The sequence below is a fragment of the Emydura macquarii genome, unplaced genomic scaffold (genome assembly GCF_026122565.2).
Source record: "Emydura macquarii macquarii isolate MOO-44397 ecotype Brisbane River unplaced genomic scaffold, CSIRO-AGI_Emac_v2 contig_1300, whole genome shotgun sequence".
NCBI classification, from domain to species: Eukaryota; Metazoa; Chordata; order Testudines; family Chelidae; genus Emydura; species Emydura macquarii.
This window is the reverse complement of record NW_027131437.1, coordinates 556,577-576,826: the sequence shown is the minus strand read 5'-3', so window position 1 is coordinate 576,826 and position 20,250 is coordinate 556,577. Positions and strand designations below refer to the sequence as shown.

The 20,250-nt window shown below is 43.6% G+C and overlaps 1 protein-coding gene across 4 annotated transcripts in view; it reads right to left on the bottom strand.

The window, feature by feature from the left end:
• Window positions 1-20,250, bottom strand: part of ASXL2 (ASXL transcriptional regulator 2) — a 222,482-nt gene that overhangs the window by 42,523 nt on the left and 159,709 nt on the right. For all 4 annotated transcript variants that reach the window (XM_067550474.1, XM_067550475.1, XM_067550477.1 and 1 more), the window contains one exon: window positions 2,962-3,077. In XM_067550474.1, the coding sequence (XP_067406575.1) occupies window positions 2,962-3,077 (116 nt within the window). The remainder of the gene's footprint in view (window positions 1-2,961; window positions 3,078-20,250) is intronic.

The following is a 20,250-nucleotide window of genomic DNA, read 5'->3' as shown; positions in this document are numbered from 1 at the left end:
ATGTGACTCTGGACTCCATTTTATTCCTGTAAAATTCCACAAGCAGCATGGCCAAGGCCAAAGGACATAAAAGGCAGCTGCACGACATCCATTTTGTCTTTTCAGCATCTGTCTTCCGTCTTCTCCTACCTCTGGATCAACTCATCTACAACTGAACTGAAGCTGTGAAACAAAGGACTGAGACCCATCCAGGTACTGGATGTACACCAGAGGGACTATACAAGCCTGCAAACTCCACAGTTCTACTAGAAACCTGATCTATATGGACTTTCAAATCATTTGTATGTATCTGATTGCTTTAATCCTTTAACATTTCTCTTATAGTTTGTTTCTTTCTTTTTATAATAAACCTTTAGTTTTAGTTACTAAAGGATTGGCTGGCAGCGTGGTATTTTGGGTAAGATCTAAACTTATATTGAACTGGTACTGTGGCTGACCCTTTGGGGTTAGGAGAAACCTTTTTGGTAAAGAGCATAGAATTTTAAATAACTGCTCTCTTTACTGGACCTAGTGGCTGATTGGGAGCCAGACTGAAATGCAGTAAAGGGGGCTGTGTATGTTTTTATTTTGGCTTCTTGATAACCAGTGTGGGGAATCAGAAGCAGTTTGTGGCTGGTTGTGAAGTCGGACTTCAGTGTCACCCACCAGTGCTGGAAGAATCTGCTCTCCTTTTGCAGTCTGCCATAACCTTGGCATTTTCAGGTGGCTACCCTAGGTACAGACGGGTCACACTCTTCTCTTCTTCAGACTAAACAAGCCTAGTTCCCTCAGCCTCTCCTTAGAAGTTATGTGCTCCAGTTCCATCATCATTTTTGTTGCCCTCCGCTGGATTTTCCAATTTGTCCACATCCTTCCGGTAGTGGGGGGCCCAAAACTGGACATAATACTCCAGATGTGGCCTCACCAATACCGAATAGAGGAGAATAATCACTTCCCTCGATCTGCTGGCAATGCTCCTACTAATGCAGCCCAATATGCTATTAGCCTTCTTGGCAACCAGGGCACACTGCTGACTCGTATCCAGCTTCTTATCCACTGTAACCCCCAGGTCCTTTTCTGCAGAACTGCTGCCTAGCCCGTCGGTCCCCAGTCTGTAACAGTGCATGGGATTCTTCCATCCTAATTGCAGGACTCTGCACTTGTCCTTGTTGAATCTCATCAGATTTTTTTTGGCTCAATCCTCCAATTTGTCTAGGTCACTCTGTATCCTATCCCTACCCTCCAGCATATCTACTACTCCCCCCAGCTTAGTGTCATCTGCAAACTTGCTGAGGGTGCAATCCATCCCATCCTCCAGATAATTAATGAAGAAGTTGAACAAAACCAGCCCCAGCACCGACCCCTGGGGCACTCCGCTTGTTACTGGTTGCCAACTAGACATCAAGCCATTAATCACTACACACTGAGCCTGATGATCTAGCCAGCTTTCTATCCATCTTATAGTCCATTCATCCAACCCATACTTCTTTAACTTACTGATGAGAATACTGTGGGAGACTATCAAAAGCTTTGCTGAAGTCAAGGTTTATCACGTCCACCACTTTCCCCACATCCACAGAGCCAGTCATCTCATCACAGAAGGCAATCAGGTTGGTCAGGCATGACTTTCCCTTGGCGAATCCATGCCGACTGTTCCCAATCACCTTCCTCTCCTCCAAGTGCTTCAAAATGCATTCCTTGAGGACCTTCTCCATGATTTTTGCACATCCCAATTCTCCCTGCTGCCTCTTAACTGGGGAGACAAGTCAGGAAACCGGTTCCGCTAAGTAGGGGAAAATCTTATCCTGAAGACTGGGTAACTGGGTTTGTCAACTTTCTGCAATCCCTATACAAACATCTTCTCTGCAATTTGCCTCATAATCCCTAAAAAGAGCCATTTTATTAAGGGCTACATCTAATATTGAAGGAGCATTTCCTTTCTACCACTGATAACTAAGCCATACACTTGACAGAATGCCTGCAAATTAGACCAGTCAGCCAGCTAATCGTGCTTGGATTTTTTATTTAAAGAAACAGAACATCCAAAATATTCACACACTTTATGGTGAAACAAGTGATAACTGCTCTACACCACAACAGTCATTCCCCAGTAGTGGAAGGAACACGTCCTCTCTCACACGTCATGGGACCGCCAGGGAAAATGGCACCCCGGGTGAACCTTCTTTGGTGCCCTTTAAGCACTGCTCTCTGCGCAGCGGGCGGTCGCTCAGCAAGCAAAGCAGCAGCAGGTGGAGCGGCAACAGCACTGCACGTGTCATGCTGCCAGGATGGTGGAGAGGGAACTCATGTGAGCAGCTGGCTCCTGCCTCATAGATCCCTTTATCAACTCCTGGATGGGCATGGCCCTCTTGCAGCTTCTTGACCACAGTGACATCGTCTCCCCCGGCCCAACCCCCTGACTACGGTGCCCTGGGCGGTTGCTCATGTCGCCCACCCATCAGGCTGGCGCTGGCCACAGCAGGAGTCCAATGCCAAGATTGTGCCTCCCACTCACACACACATGGAATTCCTTGCAGGTGAAAATATGCACAGAATAAGCAGGGGAAATTTGTGCATACAACACAACTGGGATGTGAAGAATGTCAAAATGGAACAACCCGCCAGAGCTGCCATTTATTCAGAACTTCCCTAAAAAGGATGTGGAGCAATCTGTGGAAAGCTGAGGGCAATCAGGAAAATAGACTAAGAGTAAAGTAAATATGTCTCCGCCTCCCACCTGTCCCCAAAATGAAAAATAATGTCAGCCAGCTATTTTGTAGTCTGATGAAGACTGATGAAGGCACAGGAATTTGATACTGCAGCATGAGCCACACCCAGTGGCTCTTCACTCTGCTTAGTGAGAAGTAGAAGGCAAAGTCTTGAACTGTATCCCTGGAGTTTCACTTGGGAAGTTAGAAGGAGGAATAAAGCAACTTCACTATTAGACTCTCAGAACTCGACCACACAGACTATCCCACTTACCTGTTTGAGTGCCTTCTTGCTGTGCTTCTGGGATGGTGAGATGACTTTACCTGCTGGGATAGAAGGAGATGGGCAGCCTGACTGTGGGGAGGATGTCTGTGATAGTCTAGATGGTACTAGGGAAATAAAAAGAAAAAAAACCAGAAATAATTATATAGGCTGTAGAAAAAACAAACAAACAATCTACTCCTTACATGCCCCCAGGGCATCAGTCACTCTTCCCCATGCTCAGGGACTAACCCCAGCATACTCCCCCACTGGGTCTGTGTAAGCTGCACATCTAGGAAACGTTACTTTTTATCTGGGGGATTGTTTTCAGTTTATTTCTTCAGGTAAGTGCCGGGCAGAAATATCAAACCGGCAGCTGATTATCACTGAAGAGGTTCCTGCTTTTTCCCTTCATCTCCCCAAGTGGGACAGCAGAGGCACTTGGAGGGTGAGTGACTAGGGTAGCCTACTAAGTCAGTGTTTAGCCAGCATTAGAACCAAAGCCTCCCTTCCACCCAGATTCTCGACTCTGAATACTAGACCATACAGCCTCAGTTAACTGCCTCTTCTCACCCTTGACGTGGTTTGCAAGCGAATGCTACACATATCCGTTCTCACACCTCCGGGTTTTGTGACTGGTATTGCTGGTATCCCTCACTGCCTTCTTGCCCAGTTCTACACTCAATTATGTCAATGAAGGGGTCGCAACTGACTTCAGTGGGAGCAGAACCACGCTCTTTGATGGGCCCCTGTGCTGGGCCCTATAGTACCTCTGCTGCCCATCTCTGATTCAGTTATTTGTGCTCTAACCTCACAGAGCTTGGGCTGCTCTGACGATCACAAGACTGAAGTTTGGCATAGCTCAAACTCTGCTGGGTTAGATCATTCACAACTGACTGGGGTCTGAGTGGGTACAGACCAGTATAATTGATATGTCAGTCTGGTCAAATTGGTACAGTAGCCCATAAACGACTGGGAACAACGCTCTTAAAAACATCTGTCTTATAATAATGTCTTATGATATCATGTCTTATGATCACATAAACGCTTCACCACCATGAAGTTAAGAAGGGGAGCACTGATGATTAAATGGAGATTAAACAGGAAAAGTAGAACATGATTCTATACTCTCTTCCTCTCCCTAAGAGGATATAAGAGGATAAACAGCTCTGGAGAAAAAAAAGAAGCCTTTCTTGTAACCCTCTCAGGCCACCTCTATACTATGGGCACTATAGTGGTTCAGGTACGGCTCCATAGCTATGCCACAGTAGCGACGCACTGTAGATGCATCCTACAGCAACAGAAGGGGGTTTTCCACATTTGTAGGAACTCCTCTCCCCAAATGAAACACTTCAATCTTCAGGACATTTAGACTTTGCAAGAGGACTCACTACACCCAACAAACCAGTGATAAGGACAATTTCCAGAGACCTAATCACCGCTGATCATGTGTTTTGTGTGTATCTGCTTGGGCCAAGATAATCAAAGCAATCTGCCATGAGAGCACAGCCAAAGTCATTTACAGGGCTGAAAGCCACCCAAATTTCCCACCACGCTGCTCTCCACCCAGTTTCATTCATTTCTACTCAGAGCTTTTCCTCTGAGCAGGAATGAATATTGGTGCCCATCACTGAAATGATGCAAGAAAGCCAACAGGAGCTAAGGAACACTTAAATCATACAGAGACATCTGTTCAGGACATTGGTAATCCAATGGTAAATTAATCCAATAAAGGGTGGGGTTCAAAATACAACAGGTATAGAACAAGGACAAGAAAAGACCACAGAAAACGTCTGTGAAATCAGCAGGGTGTCAGATTAAAGAGTTAAATAAAAACAGGCAACTGGTCAAAAATTAAAACTGTCAATGTCTGCATACAAATATGAGGCACTTAAAAGCAAAAATACATGAATTAGAATGCCTCACGATGAACAAAGATTTTGATATAATAGTCATTACAGAAACATTGTTGAATGACCAAATTGGGGGGAGGGGGGGGGGGGAATCAATGGGATACTGTAATACCTGCCTAAGAATTATATAAAGAAAACAAAGATGTGAAGTGGTAGTGCCATAGCTAAAGGATCCCACAAATTCTAGCAAGATCAAAATTGAAGTGAAAAGGACCACACAGTGGAATCTGTATGGATAAGAATCCCAAGATGTAAGAATGTAAATAAATGTAAAGGGCTATCCTTCCAGCCTCCAGATAAAGAAAAGGAAATGGAGAGTGCGGAGATCAAAAGAGACAACAAAATCAAACAAAATGATAATACTGGAGGACTTCAACTACTTACCTATAAACTGAGCAAATGGCACAATGGGACAAAGTTAGGAGAAACAATATGATTGCTTCTTGGTACTGCTAGTTCTAGAGCACATATGAGGACAGGTTAACCCAGGGGTTCTCAAACGCTTTTTGCTGGGCTCCCCTTTGCAAATATTTCAGGCTGTGATGACCGCCCCAAAAGTGATGACCTCCCCCAAGCCATGCCATCCTTACCAGCATGCATGAGGGCTGACAGCTCGTGACCAAACAACAACATCATAACCTCACGACCCCATTTGAGAACCCCGGGGTTAAACTCTATTTACTCTCAAGTGACATACATGAGTTAATTCAAGAAGAAACAGTAGCAGAGCCACTAATTAATAGTGACTACAATAGAATTAGGTTCAACATCCTACAGGGAGGTAAGGTACCAGAAAATGAGTGACCAAAACTTGAGAGAGAGATTTCAGTAAAGTGAGATGGCTAATCAAAAGGCACTCACAGCAAAACTAGAAGGAGTAAAATTCTTAGAGGCAGTACTGATGTTACTTAAGAAAACAGTAGCAGGTTCTCAAAAGGCATACCTGAGAAAGACATGCAGTACTATGACAGATTGCAGCAACAGAAGCACACACTGATAGGTGAAGATTGTGGAACAAGTTGCTAATTTAAATGCAGTAAGTCATCAGGCCCAGGTTGTAGACATCTAAGAATTCTGAAGGAGCTCAAGTAAGAAGTGGCTGAACTGCTAGCAGAAAAATGCAGCCTCTTATTAAAAGCAATTACTGTACCAGAAAGCTGAAAGGTAGCAACTGTAATACCTCTATTTTTAAAAAGCTCTAAGAGTGATCCAGGGATTTACAGCCCAGTCAGCCTTACCTCTGTAACTCTCCAACTGCTTGAAATGATCATTAAAATAGTATAATAAAACATCTGGAAGATAATTATATTATAGGGTGTAACCAGTATAGTTTCTGCAAAGGAAAATCATGTCTCCACTAGCCTATTAGAATTCATTGAGCATGTCAATAAAGGAGAACTGGTTGACAGTTTGTTTAGACTTTCAAAAGGCCTTTGAAAAGGTCTTTCACAAAAGGCTACTGAAGAAATTAAGTACTCATGGGGGAGAGGCAAAGTATTGTCATGGATCAAAAACTGGCCAGGAGACAGAAAGCAAGAAGTAGGATGAAACGGTCAATTTTCATCATGGCAAAAGCTTAACAATAGGGTTCCTCAGGGTTCCACACTAGGTCTGGTGTAGTTAATATATGTATTAACGATCTGGAAAGGAGATGAGTAATGAGACAGCAAAAGCTGCAGATGACACAAAGTTAGTGAGGACGGTGAGGAACTTCAGACAGACCTACCCAAGGCAGGTTACTGCGCAAGATGATGGCAATCTTGTTAAATGCACAGTAATAAACTTTGAGGGGAAAAAAATCTCAACTACTCAGACACCTTCCAGGGTTCTAAATTAAAAGTATCAGCTCACAAAGAGACCCTTCACTGTGGACAGCTGTAGCCAAAAAAATCAGCAAGATGACAGGATGCACAAAGAATGGGGGTGGTAAGTCATGCAGAATATTATAATACCTTTATGAAAATCAGCGATCTGGTTATTGTATGCTGCACTGCTCATCCCATCTCAAAAAGAATACTACAGGATACTACAGAATTAGAGGGGGATCAGAGAAAAGCACAGAAAATCATTAGGGGCATGGAAAATCTCACATGAAAAGAGAGTGAGAAGATTGAGATTGCTTACCTTAGAAAGGAAATAAGGAATGGGGGGGTCATAATAAACATTTTAAAAATAACATTATACAGGACAGCATCTGACTACCCTATTCTTTAGATGCAGACATGGACTTTATGGAAGATGTACCTCCATCCTGATTTGAAAAGCCTGGTCACATTGGATCCTAAGATCTGAAGCGTCCACAGAGTTCACCTCTTATTAAAGATGAGAGCAGCTGCAATCTGCCCCATTTTATACAAAATTGGTACATTCCTCAGTCTGCCAGCAAGTTGCAAGAATGACTCTGGGTTCGGCAACCTCTGGGCCCCAGACCTGGTATAGAAGATCAAATTCTTGCTTACAACTCTTGTACCTAAACACAGATTCTCACATACACACACAAATAGGGTTGGCTGCTATTTGCTTTGAGACATTTGAATAGCAGGAACATAGACCACATCCTCTCCGAAACCAATCAAGACAGAAACTACTAGCTTTGTGCACAGCAGAAAAGCTAAAACCACTACAGGCAAGTGCTTTGCCTCATTTTAATTTCTCACAGTCCCATGAAACACATTCTAAATTACATACTTCACGCCAAACTCTTTGTTCCTTTAAACTAACAAAAGCCATGCATGCTGGGAAGTAGATTCTCATCTCTGAGAGTCACTTTTTGCACTGTTTTAATACTGACATTCTCTGGGCGATGGGGGCTGCTGGGCCTGCAGTGACAGCTGTAACCACAAGGAATTCTGAAGTGTAAACAGAAGAGCTTAAAAAAGTCGGCAAGGTCACAGTTGTTTAATTTAGCTACTGACTCACCAAGTGATGGGTGCCTAACTGTGAGGATAAATGGCTCAGTCTTTGATCCAACTCTCTGAACTCACAATACAGACATGCATGGGTATAATAAAAAGATACACGCACACATACATAAGCTTAAACTGACAAATGAGTTTACAGGGTGTGCATCTGCTGTGGGAGTTCTCATTCCGGCAAATAGAAAGTTTTAGAAGCAAAACTTGTTTCCTTTGGCTTTCCATTGTTCAGATAAAACTTCAGTGTATCTAAAGTGAATATAAACGCAGTATGGTTTGTATTCCTAAAAATGCTCTACTTTCACTTCTGTAACTTGCAAGGGTCACGTAAGCATTAGTGTTACCGTTTATATATTTTAAACATGATCCTATGTAGAGCAGGGAAATTGTACTTCCTGATGTTACTAGATTCCTGGAGCTCTTGGAGTTAGTGTTACACAAATAATCCCAAGCTCTAGAGTTATATTATAAAAGTGATGGATATAACGTCCTCAGGTGGGATTGCCACCTGATTTTAAACCGTAAATGACTTGGTTTGCACCATGTCTCCACATACAACGGGTTTTTCTTCTCAGGTCACATGAGGAAAGATTTTGGAGCCGCTGACATTCTCTGTGCAATGGGGGCTGCTGGGCCTGTCCTGACAGCTGCAACCACAATGAATTCTGAAATGAATTCTGACTCAAGAGAATCCAGACAGTTTCACACATATAGGAAGAGCTCCACCAAGCATCACACCCAATTCATGGGAGGGAGGGGAGTCAAGTGGTTAATGCAGTGATCCCTAAACTGAGGAATGTTTGCCGGGGGGGGGAGGAGGGCGGGGGGCTGTGGCAGGGCTTGGGCCCGTCCCCACGGGGGGCAAGGAGGGAGCGCCACCCAGCCCCGCTCTGTCCCCAGCCGCAGCTCCACTCTGCCCCCTGCTCTGCCCTCATTCCCTCTCCACCCCAGGCCAGCTCTGTCTCTAGCCCCAGCTCCTCCCCCATCCCCAGTTCTGCCCCCAGCTCCACCTTTAGCCCAAGCTCCTCTGCTGACCTAACTGTGAAGTAATGGAGGGAGGTAGACAGATTCCGTTACTGGTAAGGGGGAGCACGGCAGGAAACGTTTGGGCACCACTGGGTTAATGATTGGGGTTGTCATCTTGGCAACAATGGATGAGAATGGAAATGTGACTAACAAGTAGCAATGGCCATTGAGACTGCTGCCCATCATGCTGACCAATATAGTCTCACTGTTTCCTTGTACTTCCTTGACTTTCTTTATCTTTCCATTTCATTCAACCACCTCCATCCAGAACTGTTGAAATTTCACCTGAGAGGCTGATGTCACTTGTTCCTCAGCCAAACCAAAAGCAGGAAGGGCTGAAATCTTGTGAATGAACAAGCTGTCAGAAGAATTTCAGTCCAAGTTTGCAGGTTTATTAGGTTTCGATACATCTTGGATATGCATCCAAATGTTTATGTGCTTTTCCAAACCAACTTCTCAAACTTCAGGAGATTTCCCCATCACTGATTATTTATTATTTGTATTACCACAGCACCTAGCAGCCCGAGCCATGGACCAGGACCTCATTATGCTGAGCACTGTACAAACACAGAACAAAAAGACAGTGACAACGAAATCTAAATATAAGACAAGAGACAACAGATGGATACAGACAGGGGAGTATAAGGAAATAATGAGACAACATTGGTTAGGATGATAGGCACTGCACACCAGCTGCTAAAGTGTAGAAACACAGGAGGAAATCTCTGCCCTGTAGAGCTTAAAATATCAATTGCCAAGACACACAAAGGGAAGGAGAAATGAAAGTATTTCTATCTCCATTTTACAGAGAAGTGACTTGCCCAAGGCAACACAGGATATCTATGGCAGAGTCCGAAATTGACCCCACTTCTCTTGAATCCCAGGCCAGTGCTCTGTCCATAAAGCCATACTTCCTGTCACAGAGCTATAGAATCATAGACATATAGGGCTGGATGGGACCTCAAGAGGTCATCTAATCCAGTCCCGAGCTGAGACAGGACCAAGTACACCTACACCATCGCTGACAAGTGTTTGTCTAACCTGTTCTTAAAAACTTCCAATGATGTAGATTTCACAACCTCCCTTGGAAGCCTATTCTAGTGTTTAACTATCCTTATAGTTAGAAAGCTTTTTCCTAATAAAAAACTTAAATCTCCCTTGCATCAGATTAAGCCAATTACTTCTTGTCCTACCTTCAGTATACGACCGATCACTGTCATTTTTATAACAGCTTTAAACATATTTGAAAACTTATCAGGTTCCCACTCTGTCAAGACTAAACATGCCCACATTTTTTTTAAACTTTTTTTTTTTAAACCATATGTCAGGTTTTCTAAGGCTTTTATTAATTTTGTTGCTCTCCTCTGGACTCTCTCCAGTTTGTACACATCTTTCCTAAAGTGTGGCTCCCAGAACTGGACACAGTACTTCAGATGAGGCCTCATCAGTGCTAAGTAGACTGGGGCCAGGTCTACACCTACCTGAAAATCTGGCGGCAGTCAATGGGAATTACACAAGCTACGCAGAGTAGCTTGTGTAACTCCCATCGACTTTTTAACTTCCGTTGTGTGCAGCGTCTTCACTGCACTGTGCCACTTAAGGGGGTGGTTTTAGTGCGCTGACTTCCAGATCAACTGAGCCCGTCTTCCCTGACCACTCAATTGATCCAGAAAGATCGATTTGATGGCAGCAAATTTGCCAAAGGCAGTGTGTACATAGCCTGGGACAATTACCTCCCATGTCTTACAAACAACATTTCTGTTAATGCATCCCAGAATGATACTAGCATTTTTTTTTTTTTTTTTTGCAATTGCATCATATTATTGTCTCTCATTAAATTTGTGATCCCCTGTAACTCCCAGATCCTTTTCTGCAGTACTACGGCATAGTCAGTTATTCCTCATTTTGTAGTTGTGCATTTGATTTTTCCTTCCTAAGTGTACTACTTTGCACTTGCCTTTATTGTATTTTATCTTGTTGATTTCAGACCAATTCTCCAATTTGTCAAGATCATTTTGAATTTTAGTCCTGTCCTCCAAAGTGCTTTCAATCGATCCCAGCTTGATGTCATTCGCAAATTTTATCATCACACTGCACTCCATTATTTAAGTCATTAATGAAAACACTAAATAGCACCCACCCCAGGACTGACCCAGCATGACCCCACTAGATACGCCCTCCCAGTCTGACAGTACATCATTGATAACTATTCTTTTAGTAGTTATTGAACCAGGTGTGCACCCACCTTATAGTAATTTCATCTAGACCCACATTTCACTAATTTACCTAGAAGAATCATAGAAGATTAGGATTGGAAGGGACTTTAGGCGATCATCTAGTTCAATCCCCTGCTCAAAGCAGGATCAACACCAACTATCTCATCCCAGGGCTTTGTCAAGCTGCACTGTAAAAATCTTTAAGGATGGAGATTCCACCACCTCCCTAGATAACCCATTCCAGTGTTTCACCACCCTCCTAGGGAAAAAGGTTTTCCTAATATCCAACCTAGACCTTCCCCACTGCAACTTGAGACCATTGCTCCTAGTTCTGCCATCTGCCACCACTGAGAACAGCCTAGCTCCATCCTCCCTGGAACCCCCTTTCAGGTAGTTAAATGCTGCTATCAAATCCCCCCATCCTTCTCATTTGTAGGCTAAACAAGCCTAGTTCCCTCAGCCTCTCCTTATAAGCCACGTGCTCCAGCCCCCTAATCATTTTTGTTGCCCTCTGTTGGACTCATTCCAATTTGTCCACATGCTTTCTGTAGCGGGGGGGCCCAAAACTCGACACAATACTCCAAATGCAGCCCAATATGCCATTAGCCTTCTTGGCAATAAGGGCACACTGTTGACTTACATCCAGCTTCTTGTCCACTGTAGCTCCCAGGTCCTTTTCTGCAGAACTGATGCCTAGCCAGTCGGTCCCCAGTCTGTAGCTGTGCATGGGATTCTTCCATCCTAAGTACAGGACTCTGCACTTTTCCTTGTTGAACCTCATCAGATTTCTTTTGGCCCAACCCTCCAATTTGCCACTGTGTATCCTATCCCCGCCCTCCAGCATATCTACCACTCCCCGCAGCTTAGTGTCATCCGCAAATTTCCTGAGGGTGCCATTCACCCCAGGCTCCAGATCATTAATGAAGATGTTAAACAAAACTGGCCCCAGCACTGACCCCTGGGGCACTCTGCTTGTGACCAGCTGCCAACTAGACATCGACCCGTTGATCACTACCCGTTGAGCCTGATGATCGGGCCAGCTTTCTATCCACCTTATAGTCCATTCATTCATGACATGTGGGACTGTGTCAAAAGCCTTATTAAAGCTGAGATACATCATGTCTACAATTTCCCCATCCACTACTCCATTAAACCAGTCAAAGAAGGAAATTAGGTCAATTTGGCATGATGTTGTTGACAAATCCATATTGGCTGTTACTTATTACTTGTTATCCTCCGGGTGCTTACAAATTGATTGTTTAATAATTGGTTTAAGTATCTTTCCAGGTATTGAAGTCAGGCTGACGGGCTATAATTCCACAGGTCCTCTTTGTTCCCCTTTTTAAAGATAGGTATTATATTTGCCTTCTCCAGTCACCTGAGACTCATTCTCATCTATCCTTCATGAGTTTTCAAAGATATTTCCTAACAGTTCAGAGATTTATTCAGCTAGTCCCTTAAGTACTCTGAGATGAATTTCATAGAATCATAGAAGATTAGGGTTGGAAGGAACCTCAGGAGATCATCTAGTTCAACCTCTGCTCAAAGCAGGACCAACCCCAACTAATCCATCCTAGCCAGGACTTTGTCAAGCCACACCTTAAAAACGTCAGCCCTTGCTGAGTTTAATATGTCTAAATTACCTAAATATTCTGTAACCCGCAACTCTATTTTGGCTTTTGTTCCTTTTTTCTTATTGTTAATATTAATTGTGTTAAGTATCTGGCCACCATTAACCTTTTTAGTGCAGACTGAAGCAAAATAGGCATTAAACACCTCAGCCTTCTTGGTGTTGTGCGTTATTAGCTCTCATGCACTACGAAGAAGAGGACCTACACTTTCCTTTGTCTTTTTCTTGCTTCTAATGTATTTATAGAACCTCTTCTTTTTGCCTTTTACATCTCTTGCTAAGAGTAATTCATTTTGTGCCTTTGCCTTTCTGATTTTCTTCATATATGCTTGGGCTATTCTTTTGTATTCATCCTTAGCAATTTGTCCATGTTTCCAAGTTTTATATGATTCCTTCTGGATTTTTCAGGTAATTAGAGAGTTCCTGATGCAATTATAATGGCCTCTTACTATCTGTCTTTCCTTCACATCAGAATAGTTTGCTGTTGTGTTTTTAATACTGTCTCTTTGAGAAACTGCTGGATCTCCTGCACTCCCATTTCTCTTTGCTTTTCTTCCCATAGGATCTTTCCTACCAGTTCTCTGAGTTGTTAAAGTCTGGGTTTTTTTTAAGTCTATTGTCCTTATTCTGCGGCTCTCTCACTCCTTTCTATCCTTAGAATTATGAAATCTGTCATTTCATGATCACTTTCACCCAAATTGCCTTCAACCTCCAGATTTGCAACCAATGTTGGTCAGAATAAAGTCTAAAGTGGCTGCCCCCTGGTTATTCCCTTTATTTTCTGAAACAAAAATTTGTCCCCAACACATTCCAAGAGTTTTCCGGAAATTTTCTGTTTTGCCGTATTGATTTCTCAACATATGTCTGAGTAGTTAAAGTCCCCCATTATTACCAGGTCTTCTGTTTTGGATATTTCTGTCACTAGTTCCAGAAATGCCTCATCCACCTCCTCCTCCTGATTTGGTGATCTATAGTAGACCCCTAGCATGATGTAACTGCCATTGTTTTGCCCTTTTATCTTTACCCGAAGGTGTCTTGTCTGCTTCTCACCTCCTTCTGGACTTCAGAACAAGTGTATATATTCTTGATGTATAATGCAACACCTCCTCCCTTTTTTATCTGTCTGTCCTTCCTGAACAAGCTATAACCCTCTATACTAATATTTCAGTACTGAAATTTATCCCATCAAATCTCTGCGACACAAGTTAAGCCATAATTTAGCTTATGGACTAATACTTCCAGCTCTTCCAGTTTAGTTCCCCATACTCCTTGCAGAATTTATTATTACTACAAGTAGTGTTATGATAGCACCTAGAAGCCCCAGTCATGGACCAGAACACTACCATGCTAGGCACTGTACAAACAGAACAAAAAGACAGCCTCTCACCCCAAAGAACTGACAATTTAAGTATAAGACAAGAGACAATAGATGGACAACAGAATTTAGGAGTGAATGGGATAAGAGAAAGTTACTCACCTCGTGCAGTAACCGAAGTTCTTCGAGATGTCTCCCCCTGTGAGTGCTCTACTTCAGCTGTTGGTGCGTCCCAGTGCTATTGATTGGAGATCTTCACAGCAGAGCCTGTACGGGCTGCACATGCACGGAGGGTGTCTTGTGACACTGTTGGCACCCTAACCGCCACTCAAGCGCCCCAACTCCCTCAGTTCCTTCTCTACCGTCGAGAATTATGTATACTCCGAAGTAGAGGGGAGGAGGGTGGGTAGTAGAGCACCCACAGAGACACACATCTCATAGAACCTCGGTTACTGCACGCGGTGAGTAACTTTCTCTTCTTCTTTGAGTGATGTCCGTGTGTGCGCTCCACTTCAGGTGACTGTACAGCAGTATCTTGCTACTGGCGGGGGCACTTTGGATCAGTCCCGGTAACTGATGTTAATACTGTGGACTTTAGTTGAGTATCCAGATTAGCATTAGTCCTGTTCGCATAGTGATTTTTTATAAACGTGTGCTCGGAAACCCAAGTGGCCACTCTACATATTTTGGATATGGGAATGTTGTTAAGGCAGGTAACGGAGGTCGCCATCGCTCTAGTAGAGTGAATTTTGATACGGACCAGGGTTTTTGTACCTGATTGTTTGTAACATAGTTGTATACATCCTGATATCCATTTGGATAGTCTTTGGGTGGATATTGTGGTGTCCTTTGAGCGGTCTGTTGTAGAGACAAATAGTCTTGGTGATTTGTGAAACATTTTAGTTCTGTTGAGGTAGAATAATAGTGCTCTTCGCACATCTAATGTATACCATCTAGCCTCTAGTTAGTCTTTGTGGGGCTTGGGAAAAATGTTGGCAGGTATATGGCTTGGTTCACATGGAAGGAAGATGATATCTTCGGTAAAAATTTTGGGAGTCTTTGATTATTGGAGGTACTGTTAGTTGTTTGTTCAGGCTGTGTCTGTTTGGGAATACTGAACGTAGCTATCCTTGGAGGCCTCTCATGTGCAGGCTGGCGTATTGTACCACAAAGGTGGTGGCTGCCATATGGCCCAGCAGCTGGAGGCAAGTGCGGGCTGTAACACAGGGACACATTTTGATTCCTAGAATAAGGTTCGATATTGTGTGGAATCCTTGAGTTGGTAGTATTGCTCTTGCCCTCATTGAGTTGAGTTGTGCCTCTATAAACTCTAGGGTTTGAGTTGGTACCGTGACTGATTTCTGGTAATTTAACTGTAGGCCTAGCCCCTCAAAAATATCTATGATCCTCTGTGTATTGTATTCTGCCTCCACATAGGTTGCGCTTTGGAGGAGGCAGTTGTCTACGTACAGAAAAATTATCAGCCCTACTCATCATAAGTGCATCGCGACCACCAAAAGTACTTTGGAAAAGACTCTCAGTGTGGACAACAGACCAAAGGGTAGTACCGCATATTGGTAGTGTTCCATACCGTCTATAAACTGAAGAAACCATTGATGAGATGGGTGTATGGTAATATGAAAGTAAGTGTCCTTTAGGTCGAGGGCTGAGAACCAATTTCCCCATTCTAATGCAGGAATTATCACTGCTAAAGTAACCATTTTGAATTTTTGAACACGGATGAACTTGTTGAGCGCTCTGAGATCTAGAATTGGTCTTCACCCCACATTCTTCTTCTAATAAGAAAATACTGGGAGTAGAATCCTCTCTCCCCCTGTATTGAGGTGGGACCTTTTCTATTGCTCCCAGTTGTAGTAAGTGGAGCACTTCCTGCTGTAGCAAGTGCTCGTGAGAGGGGTCCCTGAAGAGAGACAGGGAGGGTGGGTGGTCTCGATATGAAGGGGACGGAGTAGCCGTATGTAGATTATTTCTAGTTCCCATCTGTCTGTGGTAACTGCCACACACTTGGTGAAAAAAGGGCATAACTGGCATCCAAAAATGTTTGGTGTTCCTGCTGTTGGGGTGTGTCTCAGACCCCCCAACCAAACCCTCAAAACAACTGCTTGGACTGAGCAGGTTGAGAGGAGGTAGATTGGTTCGACAGTTGTCTCCTCTGTGGCCTCTGCTTCTGCCTGTAAGTATTGTAAGGCCTTTGTTGGCAGTTGAAAGAGAAGTCTCTCGTCTGGTACGGTTGATACCTTCTACGTTTGAACGATAGAGTATATATACCTAAGGTTCTGAGGGATGTCTGGAATCTTTCAAATAATGTAAAGTCTCATTTATTTTCTTAAAGAATAGCTTGTCCTTATCAAAGGGTAAATCTTCCACCTTTGTCTGTAGGTCCCTCGGAATGCTGGAACATTGGAGCCAGGAGGCACGGCGCATAGCAACGGCTGTTGCTGTAGTGCGGGCTGCCATATCTACTACGTTGAGGGATGCCTGCAGAGCTGTTCATGTGATTAATTGACCCTTGTCTACTAGTGATTTCAGCTATGTCTGCTTGTCTTCAGGTAAGTATTGTTTCAGTTCGATAATTGTTGTGTTCATACTTGGCTAATAGGGCATTATAACTAGCCACTCTAAATTGCAAGGTTGTCAAGGAGTACACCTTGTGTCTGAACAAGGCTAGACGTTTATTGTCTTTATTGCCTGGAGTGGATTTTGGCTATTTACTCCTCTGATGTGCTGCATCAACCACCAGGGAATTAGAAGGAGGGTGAGTAAATAGGAAATCCATACCCTTTGATGGAACATAGTATTTCCTATCAGCCCTCTTACAGGTTGGTGGGATTGATGCCGGTGTTTGCCAGATGGTATAGGAAGGTTGCATTATTGCATCATTAATGGGCAGGGCTATTTTTGATTGGCTGACGTATGTAGTATTTGTAGCAGCTTGTGTTGAGTCTCTTCAACCTCCTGTAAGAGGTATATCCTGACTTGTTGCTACTCGTTTAAACAAATTCTTGGAATTGTTTGAAATCATCGACCGTGGTCAGTGGGGGCAGCATCACTGCCTCGTCCGGAGATGAGGAGGAGTTGTGAGCTGGAGAGTTCTCATCTTGCATTCCATCATCTGACTCCTCAGGATCCACGTCCTGTCCAAGGGATGGTGGGGGCAAGTTTTTCTAAAGCTGTGGCCAATGTTGAAGGCGCACCCTATTGAGCCCTATGGGATGTGCACGAGTCCCCTGAAATGTCATGTCAATGAGGAGATCTTTGAGAGAGCAGTTTCATCTGTTCAATCCACTCCCTCATAGTCCTTTCAATTTGTGCCAGTGATCTTAATGAACGCATAGAGTCCTTTCTGACTGGGGAAGACTGATATAGGGAGAAGACTACTCCATGTGAGCCTTCTTTGTCATTGCTGGATAGTGGAGTGGGAATAGGTGAGATGGATGACTGCGCTGCCTGCATGTAGGATGATCTGTCAGTATCATAGAGAAGTGTGTCCTATCATGTGCGGTGCCATGAATGTTTGTCATGCCACTGGTGCGTAGGCTGTCTGTTCTTTCAGTAAGGTGGTTGGTACCGCGGATTTTATCTTTTCCCTCACCGGTGCCAATGGTGGTGACGGTGCAGATGGCGGTGCTGAAGGCAGCAGCATACATGTTGGTGCGGGTTTCGGCACTGACTTAGCTGATGTCGACTGTGACGTAGCTGACGTCACCGATGGTGCAAGAAGTGGTAGGTATCATAATTGAACTCTCCTGTGAGGTAGACAGCATGGGAGGTAAACCACTTTAGTTTTCAAGTGTCTCTAACAGGCAAGGTTGTGGCTCCTTTTCTTTTAATGTTGGAGGTTTGAGCCATAGTGCTGTCCTTTTCTCAAGTATCAGACTCAGAGGTAGGATGCAGGGACTTTTCCATAAGGATAAGTTTGAGGCAGAGATCTCTATCTTGCCTGGTTCACGCTTTGAGTTTGGCGCAGTGCGTGCACTTGACAGGGATGTGTCCCTCTCCAAGATCGGGACTGCTTCTCTGCAGGACTTGCATCTCTTAAATCCTGGTGATCCTGGCATCTCTAAGTTTAAGGGAAGATAGTATTCCCTTATGTCTAACTATAATAATTTTTTTTTAAACTATCTAAATTGACTAACTTATTCTATGCCTAAACTATGCCTAAATTAACTATTGTTAAAGCTTTTATCCTAGGAGGAAAGGAGTGCTGTGGAGCTCTGTCTCTGGCCGGGGATGGTTGAGAAGGAATTGAGGGGGTCAGGCCACGCAAGCAGCAGTAAGGGCACCAAGAGCACCACAAGACACCCTCTGCACATGCGTGGCCCGTACAAGCACTGCTGCGAAAATCTCCAATCAGTGGCACCGACACCTGAAGTGCAGCACCCACGGGGACATCACTCGAAGAACAACAAACATTTCTCCAAGTAACTGGGAAGATTTTAGCTTTGGGATGGACTGTTTATAAACAAGCAAGGCCTCACTAGGGCAGAGGTTTAGTACATTAGCCTTTCATCTTTGAAAACCAGGGCTCCACTCTCAGCTTCATTACAGGGAACATGGCCATGGTGGGCTCCATATCCTGCTCAGTGGAGATTTGTTTATATCAACAATCTATCATACAATTTGACAACTGACAGACTACTCAAAAGAGGCCCAGGACTGAAAGAGCAGGCAGTGTAGTGGGTCAGGAAGGAGGAACTTTGGCAAGGAAGTGGGATAGGAGTGAAATCCTGAACTAGAATAACAGGTTCTGTTGCAGAGCAAACAAAGTTTGTTGGTGCAGCAAGGAAAGGGGGTCCAGGACTGGGAAGTAAGTGGTGCTACAGGTCAGGACTGACAATTATTGACAGAGCTATAAGGGTGAGCAAGGGGGAGAGAGAAGGGAAAAGCAGTAGAAACTTTGAGTCATGAAGAATACAAGGATTCCAGCCAACCCAGGAAAGCATCTGGAGAACTCTCTGTGTAGAACCAGGTGTAGAGGAGTCAAGAGAGAGCACTCAGCAAATCAGGGGGACAGACAGAGAAGCTAATATTTTGGCACTATGAGTAGGTATCTTCTGGATTGTGAGTAGAGCTTAAAAAACCACCATTTTTCCTCTGAAAACCTGACCCATGCATGGACATGCTCCTGCTTATAAAATACCTGGCCCCTGCCAGCTGGAGCGGCCTAGCCATTTTACTGGCATTTATATAGCAGCTTTATCTAAATGGATCATCCTAATGAGCTTTAGGAACCTGATGATCACATTGTATATACTACACACTTAGGAATCATTTTGCCAACCACTGAAGTGAAACCATCTCTAGGGAAGACAATAGCAGCTGTTTAATAATGCACAGCAAAACTACGCAACCGTTTGGGTCAGAAAGCTAAGAAATATCCCTAACTGCAATTGCAGGGAGAGTTTATGGAGGCAAAATATTCATAAACTGGAACATGGAGAGAATACAGTGGTTTAGTACCACTAAATCCTTGTGCAATTAAATGTATCAAGGGTTGTTCATGACAAGTGGCCAAAGACCTTCATTTTATAACTCATGCAGGAGGAGGGACGCACATCTAGCAACACAGTGTCCCCTAGATCGATGGTACTGGCACAGCTTAACTCCTATATCGTTCACAAGATCTGACAAGATCCCAGTTTGACGTGTTACAGCTAACAAGAGAAATAGTAACCTTAACCAGTAAGCACCTAGAAACAATATTTAGAGCAATTAAATTAAGTTTTTGATAAATTTAAATTTAAAATATTATATTTTTTATAATCCCACAGAGAATTACAAAGAATGTCTTTAGCTGGATAACTGCTTCAGTGACCTCTAAAAGACAGTGAAAAAATTAATTTGACTACTGGTGCCTCACATACAGACATTACTGCCACCCAGCGAGTGGGCAATACAGCACAGACAATTCATTCTGCCCACAGGAGTGCTCAAATAATCTCTGCTCCAGCTGCCACAGTAAATCGGATTTATTCTTTTCTTTGGTATGAAATTAAAATTAGTTTTCACAATCTTCAGACATGGAGGCACATATTCTTTTGGTCTTTAAAATGTAACAGTATCCAAATGCAGTATAATCTAAATATAGTACAATGTGCCCCAGAAGCTGCTGGTGAAACAAGCCCTTCACCTATCCAATCATCCCTGCAACAGAAGCCAACATAAGCCATGTGGCCACATGGACCATGTACTCATCTCTGCTGCTTGGAGCTCAGGAGTAGAAACGTTACTGGGAAAAATTGTGTCTGATTTCATTTTAGTTTTG